Below are 13,387 nucleotides of genomic sequence, written 5' to 3'. Positions count from 1 at the left end.
GTTAGACGACCGCAAGATTATGCCATTGTCAATGAATGATTAAGTGAATGATTAAGCCGGCATATAAATTTGTACATGAGATTTCTTAATACAGTTTGAAAAGTATTTATGCCTGCAGACACAAACATTTCACTTGTACTGGAACATCTTGGTCTTTTTAGTAATATTCTCATTGCATCATTATATGCACGTGTCTCTGTAAGCTCGCTTTTTTATAGTTTGACCACAAATGGGCTATATACAGTGGTGTACAATATACCCTGAACAGAGACATCTTCACTCTATCTGAACACATACTAAACTTCCGTGAGAGAATGTTTGCATGTGCGTACATCTTGCTACATTGCCTATAAATATCATCATCATCTGTCATGTCTTCAGTAATGAAATGTCCAAGATATTTTACCTTATTACAGACACAAAGATTGTTATCAGACAATTTGAAGTCTGGAAATTTAGACATTTGTCCTCCTTCATTCTACAGGTCAAGACTACACTCTTACTGGCATTGTATTGGATATCATGTTCCACACCATACACAGAACATACATTGAGGAGCTGCTGAAGACCAGCGCTACTTGGACTAAAGACCACAAGATCATCAGCATACATGATATGTTTCACTAAAGTATTCCCAACCATGCACCCAGTATTACAGGCTTTCAATTGCTTGGACATTATATTGCATTTACATTTTCTGCTACTTTATACCTCTACTCCACTACATTTTTATTTTGTACTGACCGAGGGGCAATTGCAAAAATTTTTAGTTTTGATGTCATTACTCAAAAACCTCTTGAGCTATTTGGATACAATTTTTATGTAGATAAACGTGCAGTAGGCAGAATATATTTGGCATCATTGGGCAAAAATTCCATATAACCTTTCAGCATATTGTAATTCAAGTGCTCTGAGAAAAAAACTAAACTTCTGCACCTCCTCATGGCTCTGTTTTTTAGGCTTTAAAAAATCTAGCCTGTGACGGGAGACTTTGGCCAATCACAGGTCATTTCAGAGAGAGCGTTCCTATTGAGCCTTCCTATTGGCTGTGCTCTGGCTGGTGGGCGGTGCTTGGTATTTCCTCAACTGATCTCAACATGGCACAAACAGTACACTACAAGATGTCTCTGAAAAAGTTGAGGCAAGATATAGGCATTACAGTAACAGAATATTGATTAATATTTGATCAGCGCTGCCTAGTTTGACTGTTTTATCGGAGTTCGTGAGTGATTGACAGCTGCTCAGAGACGGCAAGGCTCCAGCTCGGCTCTGATTGGTTGTTTTCCTCCGATCTGTGAAATCTTGCAGATGCCATTAGGAGTACCGGAGGACACCGAAGGACATGATTTTTTTTAGATTACCCGTCTCATGCACTACTGTCAGGATATAGTGACTGTTTTAGAAAAAACAAATTTTTAATCATATTTCCTGCAATTCTACACACTACAGCTTTAACTTTTATTTGTGTTCTACTTGTTAACAGTCATCAAATGTTTTCACAAGCAATGTTAGTCACAATATTGATTGAAACTCTATAAGTCAAATGTTGCGTCTGCCCCCACATGCAAGGGCGATTGTAACAGCATCTGGGGGCAATTGAAACAATACAAGTAATACCTTCATATAAATACCAAGGACCACATGAAAACTACCAAGAATATAGATATAGTTTATTTTGATATCCGTTGAACAATTAATTATTTTCATACCTCAAAAATGAGTCTTGGCAGTAAAAACATTGATAAGTATGAGACATCAGTTGGTCCTTTGGTAGGCAGAGAAGGATCATCACAGACCATAATGAGTTTCATAGTTCTGTCTCGTTTCTGATTGGAGGTATTTGAGATGTTACAATTGCCCCCAGTCTCCCCCACCATTTATTTAACAGCTATAGTTACCTGTCACTTTGGTTTCACACTTTTGGATTTTGAAGCATGTTTATAAATTAAATAAATGGCATTTTCAGCTATTGTGGCTGATTAGACCGGTTCAGGTTGGACTTACAGAAAAGAAGTATACATCAAGTTTATTTTATGTAGTAAACCTAAGTATAGTCCAAGTATAATTCCAAGTATACTTTATGTAATAAGTATACTAAGTGTACTACTTGACTACTTCTTGGGACTAAATTGGCCCACTTAGTTTATAAAAGTACATTTTTAAGTATACTTTAAATGTAAGGGTAGTAAATTTTGAGTACATAACTAGTTTACATCCAAGTTGTATTTTGTACTGCAGCTATAATATGAACATATTAGGTATACTGTTTTATAGGTATACTTTTTAGTTTATGAAAGTACACTTTAAAGTATGCTCCCCGTAAACTACTAGTTTAATACTTTTACTGCAAGTATACTTGTTTTCTTTAAGTGAACTTATAGTACTTAGCCAACTATACTTATACTTTTCCGTAAACTTGTCAGTATAAGCCAAGTATACTTAAGTAGGATTTTGTTAAGTGTATCTCTGATAAGTACATACAAAGTAAACTGAAAGCATACTCTCTTATTTTAAGTTTAAAGAAGTATACTTATAGCAATAACAATTCACAGATATGTCTCTTTTGGATCTGAATCTTTGTGGGGGTCAAAGGAACAGTTTAACAGATTACATAAGCTTCTAAAAACAGGTGTAAACACCTATTAAAGGAAGTAGAAAGAGGAGAGATGAGTGAATGTATGCTATAGCAAAACTATTTGTTTAATGAGTGCCACAACTTTGACTAAGTCTCTAATGTAGAAGAGGCACAGCAATCTTTGTTGTTTTGCAACCACCACAATGCAAATATGTTGTATTAACTTTTAGTGTTTTTATCCTTTGCCATGCGTTCAACTTTTATTTAATTTTGTGAATGTTTGGACAAGTGTGTTGTGTTGTCTGTGACAGAATCAAAACAAAAACTGAACTTTAGGACTATGGTCATATTGTAGTACAGGAGTTTCTGTTCACTCACTGTAATGACATTTAAGCAGAGTATTATAAGATGTCCAAATTGTAAAAGAAAGGCCACAGTATAGTTGACCTTAAATGGATTGTGGACACATGATTGGAGATCGTGCTTCAGTTGTGGATGCAAATAGTTGTTCGTTGAGGATGCAAAATGGAAAGGGATTAATGGCTACCGGTGGATCCCGAGAATATAAAAATGCACTTCGCTTGAGTCGTCTGAAGGTGAATTGATGTAAATTAGGGATTTTATGTGCATTTGAACTTGCCTGTGCTGGCACATAAATTAGCATAGGGATACGGTACATATCAAATAAATTTCCATCCTACTGTATGCAAGCAGAGACAGATCTTCAATATATCAGCAGAGACAGATAATGTGGGGCAGGACGATTTTTTCTTAAAATATTCTGACTTTATTCTCAATAAATTGTGACTTTACTCTCGTAATATAACAAATTTATTCTCTACTCAAAAAACACAGGTATGTGGGATAAGGCTGCACAATATATCGCTTTATTATCATCATCGCGATGTCAACTTGCGCGATAAACACATTGCAAAAGACTGCAATATTGTCAGGGATTTTTTCAGTTAGTTTGAAGAGAGTATCTGTACAAAACTGCACTATAAAATGTGACTGTCACTCTTTTTTTATTGGTGCCTTTTGTGTTCAGTTCAATGTTCAATTTGTTCAATAAAAGAATGTTGGAAATATTTTCCTTTTAATTCAAGCAATTTGTTGTATAAAGCAGCCGAAAAGCAGAACTGTGCACTTTCATATCTGTCTATTTATCGCAAGTATCGCGATATTCAACAACATTATCTCTTATTGCATATTTTCCTTGTATAGTGCAGCCCTAATGTGGGACCTGTTTTAAACATGAGCAGAAATATTGCTTGAACACATATGAGCTATTAAAAACCATAAATCCAAATATTTGAAAGCAATACAGAATGCCTTACTGCATTATATTTCATTATATTTGTATATCTTGAATTGTCAACTGCCGCCTGAATTTTGTGTTTTCCTTAACATAAATAAAGACATTACCACCATAAATTGGTGCATAAAAATTCACCAGAATGCAGGAAATTAAGTGTTTGACGGTCAAATTTTCGCAGGCGATCCCAACCAACTTTACTGTCTGTCAGAGGCTCTAGCAGGTTCAGTGTTAGAGGTAGAGTGAAGATACAGATATCATATGAAACCTAAGGAATCCATTGGTACCAACCATGTCATGCTAGAAGGAGGCTAAATAACGCTCCAAAGTTAGGCTAAAATATGGCGAGGAAAAACTGGCATGGCCATTTTCAAAGGGGTGCCTCGACCTCTGACCTCAAGATATACAGTATGAATGAAAATGGGTTCTATGGGTACCCACGAGTCTCCCCTTTACAGACATGTCCCCTTTATGATACTCACATTTTTTGCATGCAGTATAATTGTTTTAATTTTGTCTATTCTAAAAATGATGTTTGAATATTTCTGCATACTGGGGTCCATAAACAGTCTTCGAATTGCATAAATTGGGTATCACTATAAAGTTGAGACTCTTGTGGATCCACTAAGCCCAACAGTATTCATGTGTGATGACGTTAGTCCCCATAGTTGCTATTTCATTGTAGTGAGGCCATTTATTGAAATTTGACCTCACTGTATAAAATGACCTGTGGTGACCTCAAGGATAATCACAGCCTCGTGAAACTGTACAGCCACAAACTAGAGACCTAGAGCATTCAGAGGGTGGATAATTTCCCTAGGTAGATTGACAATAAGGGGGTTTCTGAGCAGTTTCCAGAACAGAAGTGCTCGCCATCTAATCGCCGAAAAAAGACTCTTGCAGAAATCTCCAAATGTCAAAGGTTTTTGATACAAAATCACAGCATGGGTTTTTCTATGGTGTTCCTCAAGGTCTTGGTGTTTTCATGTGATATTTTGCAGTATTTTGGATTATTCATAATTTTTATCAATTCTTGAACGGTAAAATTTTTTTAAATTTAGCACAAAGTCTGTGTAATAAATGGTATTAACCCAAAAATTGCTGCAAAAATTTATGAGACATAATAGAGCATAAGAATGGCCATCATATACTTCTACCAAAGTGTTCTTATGTGATACACTTTCACAATTTATTTTAATTAAGAAATTAATTAATTCATGTTTATTTATGATTTATGACAAGAACAACTTGACACACAGTGTGGAGGTGCATCTCAAATTCATTTTCAGGTTCCCAGCATTCACATGATTTACACCACTTCTATGTGACATATACTGCTGACCTGCTATCTCCCCCTAAAAACCCGCTGTACTCCCCTAAAAAAGACAAAAACAGGTCTATTGTGAGTCTCAGAGGGTTAAAAGAGAAGATTCTGGACCTCACTAATTTCTAAACCCTTGCTACAGCCCTGTTTGGCTACAGTGTCTTCAGTAATGACAGGAAAAATATTGAAAAAGTCACCCTGATTTTATTTTTCAAAATCAGAAAATATTTCGATGTAGGAAACATTTGAAAAAAAACAAAACAAAAAAAACATTTACATTGTAAACAGGCCAAATTGGCTCAACATCACTTGAACTGTAGAGACCAACTTGAAAGCAGTTTTGACATGGTTTGCTAAAGAAAGGCACAACTTGGCAAATGCATATCGATAAGGAATGTACAGCAGGGGGGCCTCAAAAGTACTCTGACCATTCTGAGTGGTGTAAAGTGTCCAGTGATACATTCAGTACTGTTCCAACTCAGCAGGTTGAGAATGAAAATGTTTACCGTATACTCAGAGAAGAATGTATCGGAAAATGTATACAGAGCATTGCGTTGAGCGTAGGGGGTGCGTAGGACAACTAAAATCTAAACGAGGTAGAACTTACCCCCTAACCTCAAGCATTTTGTGAACTATAAATAAATTAATGATGCTACAGTTGATACGAGAACCTAGAAGAAAAAAAAAGTCTGACAACTGGTTGTTTCACACAAAATCTGACAGGAAGGAAAAGTTGACAAAATCGTTGATTTGCCCTTTCCCATCACAATAAAAGCAGTGAAATGTAACTATAAAATGTTAATGTAACCTGAAATAAAGTGCAGGCATGAGACCATTAAGCACACAATAGCCTTCAGCGCTCAGCCAACTAAATGTGAATCTGCAGATTTACAAGTGGAATATGTTAAGGTGGAAAATTGACTTTTGTAAACTGATGAAAATATGAAATACAATGTTACACGGTACAACACACTAATTTATCAGTCTAACAGAGCCTTCATAACAACCTTATGGTGCTGTGAAAGACAACAGCAACATTGTACAATTCAAAATGAGGCACTTGGCAAAAGGTCCGAGTCATTACCTACCGTATCTTAGCAACAATGCAACAATGATGAAAGCCTATTTTGTAATCTACAGTATCCAAAATTGACAAATGAACTGTTGCAACTTGATTTAATGGACAAGACACTGGAATAAATATGTCAGTCTGATCAAAAGCCCCTTCAAAATGACACGCTAATGACATTTACCACTACAAAAAATGTCATAAAACCTATGGCACACAATAGGAGGGAAAGTAGTCATTCTAGATACATACGGTTAACTACACCATTATTTCTGAACACTGAGACATGGTGTCCTTAAAATGCCCTGAAACGTTCCTATTAAAGTCAAAAATCCTTCAAAATAAAGTAACGAGGAGACGGTCTGAATTAAAGCAGTTTCAAGTAAGTTATACATTCAAACTTCTGGATAGACAGCAAAACAAAACTCACAGGAAAAAAATACCCGCATATATATTTATAGAAAATAAAATATAACTACAGTAGTTATATCAAGTTCAACTAAAAATAACACTTAGAATCAGGAGGGGAGAAAGCTGCGATACTGGAAAAAAATTCAACCAATCTCAGCACATTCTACAAGGTTCTCTGTGAATATTGATTGTACCTCATTCAGAAAGGAGACATTCAAGAATTGACTTTGGGTGGTAAATTCACTGAAAGCCTAATTCACTGCAATTTTACCCTCCTCCATGAAATGTGGGAACTGCGATTTTGGCACGCTGTCGGAGTTGTTCTTCTCGATTTCGGCCATGGTGACGGGCAGGCCGGAGTGGGATCCGTCCATCTTCATGAGGCCTCCAGTGGATCCGATCAGAGGCCCGCCGGAGGGGCTCCCTGGGAGCGGGACGCCGCCACCCTGGATGACGGAAATTTCATTGGTCTTCATGGTCAGGCCCCCGCTGAAGGCAGCAGCGTACTGGTTCCACAGAGACTGGTCAAAGTTCATTGGTGGTGGAGCACCCAGTTCTTTGGGGGCATGCATAATCTCTGGCAACATCTGCGGAGCCTCGGAACCCATCGCCATCAACGCCATGGGGTTATCCAGAGACAGGCGCTGGCCACGCCGCGATGTGTTGTTCCACATGTGAGTGCCAATATGCACCTAAAGACAAGACACACAGTTAATTACAATTCCATCACATTATTCCCAATAGCATACTTAAAAAAATGGCCTACTCAGCATTTTGTCGATGACTTACCTTTAGATTTCCCTTGGTGGTGAAAGCCCTGCCACAGATGTTGCAGCCAAATGGCTTCTCCCCTGTGTGAGTGCGCTCGTGGATCTGCAAGGCGCTGGCGGAGGAGAAGTTCTTGCCGCAGGCGTGACACACGTGCTGCTTGGCTGATCGGCGCGGGGCGGTGGAGATGGAGGAGTTCATGGCTGTTCCCTGAGGCATGTGGGAGCTGAACAAACCATGAGGTCCCATAGGATTCTCTGGAGGGAGCGTCATCTCCAGGCTGGCCAGACTTGATGGTATCCTCATGAAGGCCATGTTCCCAGGAACTGTTGGAATAAGAGGTGGAAAATTAGATCCAAGCATCAAACAGGATAAGAGTCTCAAATATAAATAATTTTCTATATTAACTCACCATATTCTCCATTTGTGAATGGCATGCCAGGCTCCTCTTTGATCACTTTGGGGGTGAAGCTGCTGGAAGCCGTGAGGTCGAGGGCTCCACTTGACTCGGCGCCACCATGAGCACCACCGTCAGACTCCAGTTTAGGCACACTACGGGCAAATTCATCAGCAGCAGACTCGGTTGACTTGCCAATACTCATATTGTTGTGTAGTGGGGAAGAGGAGAGAAACGACATGGCGGAGTCAGAAATGGTGGGACTTCGGCCGTTGTGATATTCCTGCTCTCTGGGAACTGATGGCAACTCTTTGGATGTTCCCTCGCTTTCCGAAGCGGTGCTACTCTGTCGATTCAGTGCAAGAGCAGAGGTGAGATTCTTCAAAACGTCAAGGCTGGAGAACACGGTGGGGGAGACGGCGTGCTTCTGTGGTTGTTCCTCAGAGGGAGGTGGGAGGATATCTGAGGTGTCGTTTGGCTTCTGGGAGTTCAGCTCTGGCTCATTGTCCTCCGTGCTTGCTTCAAAACCATTCATGTCCATAGACTTCTCCTCCGATAGAGAGGACTCCATTGCTTCTGCTGCTGCGTCAAACTGGTTCTCTGGCATCGGGGTGTTGGGGATCTGCCCGCCCATGTGCATGCGAATGTGCTGCTGCAGAACCACGGCGTTGGTGAACTTCTTCTGGCAGATGGGACACGAGTGCTGCATTTTGAGAGGAGTATTAGCCCTGTGCACTCCGTAATGGGCCTTGAGGTTACCTTTGGTGGAGAACGCGCGGCCGCAGATTTTGCACTTGTAGGGCCTCTCACCGGTGTGCGTGCGGTAATGCATTTTGAGTGAGCTCTGGCAGCTGAGCACTCTATGGCAGATCACACACTCATTGGGATCGCCGGTCCTCTTTTCCAGGCCGTCCACCATCTCCTGAAGTTTTGCAGTTCCAGAGCTTTGTTCTCCCATGAGGGCGTTACCATTCATGTGATGCAGCGCACCAAGTAGTTCTTTAGCATCCTTCTGAGTCGGATCCACTCCTGTCTCTTGGCCAAACGCGTTAGAGGAAACAGATGGGGAGCAGTTGCTTGTTGATGGAGAGGGTCTCCGGGAAAATGGATCACCTGGAAAGCTCTCAAATGTCTTGAATCCTGGTACGGGCGATGGGTGGAAGCCAGCCGCAGGATGACCTAGCACAGGCTTAACGTCGGTCATGTTTGACTCGTCCATGGGCACGGACATGCCAAAGGGAATGCCGCTGCTGGTGGGGATGTTGTCAAGGTGCTCTGGCACAGGATGTGGGTTCATGCCGATGTAAGGGTACTTGTCTCTGTGCCTCTGGAAATGCACTTTGAGGTTTCCTTTGGTTGTGAAGCGGTTTCCGCAGATGTTGCACTTGAACGGCCTCTCGCCGGTGTGAGAGCGCAAGTGAATCTGGAGAGCGCTGTCATTTCCAAAGGACTTTCCGCAGTACTTACACTTGTGCTTGTATAACGAGTCACCATTATTTGATTCTGGCAGGGGGCTCAGCATCTTCGCTTTCACTTTTTTGGAGGACTCGATCCCTGCTTGGATGCCATTGAAGGTGCTGGTGAAACCCATGACACCTGGTGACTGTGGTAGTTGTGCTGGTAAACGGCTAGCCAGATCTGGATTGCCCTTCAAAATGTTTGTTTTAGAAGTCATAGAGTCCAGTCCTCTGGGTAGAGAGGTAGGGATGCCAGTGGGCAGAGGTAGTTTACCTTGCTTCATTGTCTCCAGAGAAAGGCTCTGACTGCCGGTCCTTTTTCCTATTTGAGCTGCTGCAGCAGACAGCTGCTGAGAGAGATGTGCACCGAGGGCTTTCAGAGGGTCCATTGCTGCCCCTACTGACGCCTGGAGACCCTGTGGAGTCATCATTGCTACTTGGATTCTAATCTGTTCTGTTAGCTGGATTTGCTGTAGCTGCTGTTGCTGGAGGCACACCAACTGTTCCAAGATCATTGGGATGGCCTGCAGCACATCCTGCGATGAGGTCAGACATGTATCGTTTGAATAATGTTGGGAGACGGCCACTTTAGTGTCCGCCATGGTTTCAAGAGTGACATTTGAATGTTGCATTTTCCGTGATGGATGGAAAGTCATGTCAGGGCTAGCAGGCATCTCCATCTGATCCTGCAGTCCTGAGTCCTCCGCATTCACGCTTGACTCTTCCTCTGTTCTTTCCAGATGGTCTGTATTGACATTTGATAGGGAATGACTGCTGGACTGGCTGTCGTCATGGTCACTCGTGAGGCCTTCGAAAGAGCCTTGTGAATATTCCTCAGGCACTTCGTTGCCATCTCCATCTTTCATGATGACCACTTTCTGACTTTCAGTGCATTTTTTCTCATGCTCGAGAAAGTCGTCTTCGTCGAAGAATTCAGCGCAACACTTGTTGCAGACCCTGGTCTCGTCCATTCTGAACCTCTTTGTTTCAGTTCCAGTTTCCTCAGCTTGATCATCTCGAGGAATCCCTAAAAAAAAACAAGATACAGGAATTTAATTAATGCTCTTCATACAGTCATGACAATATCCCACTAATAAACAATAAAATAATAGTATAATAATAGACTTGCAAGTTTAGAAAACAGTCTTCATGGTAATCTTGTCAAGAAAAGTCAAATTATAGTAAAGAAGACAACCTTGCAACAGCATTGAAAGAAAATGTAACTAACTATGTTAACACAATTTAACTATGTTAAATTTTGTTGCCATTGTGACAAAGAGTTGATTTGATTCTGTAGTATTTTTTAGGCTTCATTTATGTATATGTGTATTTATTTATTCATTCATTGGATAATCTTGCAGTATGTCCCCTTTTCTTTTGTCTACTCCCTGTGGGTCACTGAATTTGCCTACAGGGCCAGCAGAGGGCAATCATCTACCTTTGACATCACCCAGAACAATGTCCAGAAAGACAAAGAGCCATGGGCATTGAATTACTGTGTTTCTGAAATAGTCCACCAAGTACTTGCTAAAAATCAGATCTGTTTCCAGTGCAACATGTGGGGCAAAACTTGTGACTGATACCAAACTTAAACCCAGTAAAATATAAATCTGGGTTCATGAATATCTATAAACTGAATCTGATGTCCTAGACAATTGGTATAAAATAAAGAGTAGACAGGGGGAAAAAAACAAGATTAAGTTTACTATGCAAACATGGGCTAAAAAACACACACAAAAAAAACAGGGCTATCTAATGCTGATTACCTTCAAGCATTTTCACAGCCTGTGAAAACCTGATAAGTGCTCCAAGTGAGCATTTTAATTTGTCTGCTAACCAAGAGGCCATTTCACAACTGGGTGTATTGTTAAATGCTAATGCCTCAGAGAAAAGGGGGTAGACCACCTGTTTGCATTTGCCCAAGGAAACTGTTTGGACTTGTTAATTGCTCACCAGGAGGCATTGAAGCCACACAAAAAAAAGTTGCAAACTGCATTTTTACACTCTGATCCATGAGGAAATAGCAGCAGGGGCTCAGCTACAAACACACATTTACTCACTATAGTACTCTTATCATAATGCAATTAACTTTGATAGGAACAGCACACACACACACACAAGGTGGAACTGATGAATATGTAACTATTTCCAATAAAATGTGTCGATTATGAAGTAAAATAAGGAGGCAACGTGCTAGTTTAACCACTTGAAGGCGCATGACCTGCATCCGATCACCTTTGGTGGGGTACGTGACACGAGGTCAGACTTCACATTCAATACATGGACCTGTGTGTGCGCTTCACTACAATGTGGAATAGCTCATCAAACAACGGTGATGATAGAAATCAGAGTGCACTGCAGCTCTACAGACACCGTGTTTCCTCATTGTAAAGGTGAGGTCTTCGCCAGCAGCTATACTGGGAGCTTGCATATGGCAACACCAAAACGCACCCCCCACCCACCCAGTCAGTCTCCACACACAAAAAAAAAAGGCCACAGCTCCATCCCCCACCTCTCCACATATGTACGAAAGGAAACAGTCATGCATTAAACTGGGGGATTTATTGCCTTTAGCTCAGCTTACTCCAGAGTCACATTTCATACTGTTTTTTTTTTTTATGTATCTTTGTTTAAAACCACAATATTGGCGCGCACTTGCAAAGCAAAATACACCCAAAAAAATATAGTAGACTAATATCCAAATATTCATGTTACATTAGATACAGAAAACATTCTTAGCAAAGTGAATGTTAAACATTAAATTTTACAACAATGGCAACTGTAGCAATGCCCCTTTAAATTCAGTCAAAGAGCTTTGGAAATAGTGAGGTTTCATGATAAATGAAATCCGTTATTAATATCAGAATGATGTAAAATAATACACAAAATACATCCTGACCAGCCTAGGAAACCATTATTTGCCACACAACTTCCTAAATAAGGCTAAAATGTATTTAATAAATAATCAACAGGTAGCAACACACGCTTCAATAAAGCCAAAAAAAAGTTCAAAGGAGTTACTAATAGATAAATATTGATTTAGCATTCATTTTGTCAATTATTTTAATATTAATAACACATAAAAGTTACAAACAGCCTAAAAGATCACTTTATTGTTTGACCTGTCTTAATGTAGACTAAATACATGCTGTATTTTAAAACAGCTGTAACACCTGTATTGTGTTAAAAATCATTTCTAAATGCGTCACTTCTTCATGTCTGTCTGTGTCTAACTTTTACTCCTGGTCAACTCAAACGGACAGCAACAGGTCAAAGTGCGAAGGAGAACCACGTAAAAAGGCAGCCCACCCCAAACTTTAACATTAAATGTCGATAGTTTGCAACACGGCATGGCCGGAGCTACTCGATAAGTTTCATCTTGTGTGTAAACTTACCATTTTGCAGCGACTCTGGCTCGTCGGAGTTGATGTGTTGCGGTTTGGCTTGCTTGCGCCTCGACATGGTGCAACCATCAGGAGCAAAAGAGTTGCCAAACAATATTCCTCTCCTTCTTCAGCAAATTCTTCTGCTCGTCGGTGAAAATTAGTCCCCTGCAAAGTAGAAATGCGCATGTCAACGTAATTATTATTATCAATAATGCATTGCGATTTATCACGGTCCTCTGACAGCTGATTGGCTCCAGTCCAAAGTGCTCACACATTATTCAAATGAGCTCCTCTATTGATGAGCGGAGCGGAGAGCCAGGAGGGGGGTGGGAGGAGTCCTGCTAGTGGCCGGGCTGAGGGCATGGAGGCTGGGTTAATAACACCACACTCATCGGAGCTCTCTTTACCTTGTTCCTGGAGAAAAAAAAGAAAAAAAGAAAAAGAAATATTGTCACCGACAGACACAAGCGACCAGTCAGACAACACATTCTTACACCGGTAGTGCGTCTCATCAGATTTCTTTTGCAATTTGTGAGTTACTTTCTAGACACATGGGATTTGTCTTGGTGACTGGTGCATAACAATAAACAGACTGCAAATTCAAGAGGAAAACAAATTGACAAAACAATCTTAAACTGGTATTCTGCTTAAAACACTGGAATATTATAATTATGAAATATCATAC

General features: G+C 40.4%; 1 protein-coding gene across 1 annotated transcript; it reads right to left on the bottom strand.

Annotated features, from left to right (window-relative positions):
* Nucleotides 1-5,398: 5,398 nt before the first annotated feature.
* Nucleotides 5,399-12,965, bottom strand: sall4 (spalt-like transcription factor 4). Its single transcript, XM_037771849.1, has 4 exons — nucleotides 12,712-12,965; nucleotides 7,875-10,343; nucleotides 7,484-7,788; nucleotides 5,399-7,386 (listed from the first exon to the last, which is right to left on the bottom strand). The coding sequence occupies exons 1-4, from the start codon at nucleotides 12,776-12,778 to the stop codon at nucleotides 6,946-6,948; spliced, it is 3,282 nt and encodes a 1,093-aa protein (XP_037627777.1). The 5' UTR covers nucleotides 12,779-12,965; the 3' UTR covers nucleotides 5,399-6,945.
* Nucleotides 12,966-13,387: the final 422 nt, after the last annotated feature.

The sequence above is a fragment of the Sebastes umbrosus genome, chromosome 6, assembly GCF_015220745.1.
Source record: "Sebastes umbrosus isolate fSebUmb1 chromosome 6, fSebUmb1.pri, whole genome shotgun sequence".
NCBI classification, from domain to species: Eukaryota; Metazoa; Chordata; class Actinopteri; order Perciformes; family Sebastidae; genus Sebastes; species Sebastes umbrosus.
Note: the sequence above shows the minus strand (reverse complement) of the source record. Positions and strands in the feature narration are given on the sequence as shown.

What these genes read in the sequence shown, in the direction of transcription:
- sall4 (XM_037771849.1), bottom strand. Translation starts at nt 12,778, where the DNA reads ATGTCGAGGCGCAAGCAAGCCAAACCGCAACACATCAACTCCGACGAG. An exon ending in ATTCACAAATGGAGAATATG is followed by an intron (nt 7,789 to 7,874) that starts GTGAGTTAATAT and finishes TTATTCCAACAG; the next exon opens with TTCCTGGGAACATGGCCTTC. An exon ending in CCACCAAGGGAAATCTAAAG is followed by an intron (nt 7,387 to 7,483) that starts GTAAGTCATCGA and finishes TCTTGTCTTTAG; the next exon opens with GTGCATATTGGCACTCACAT.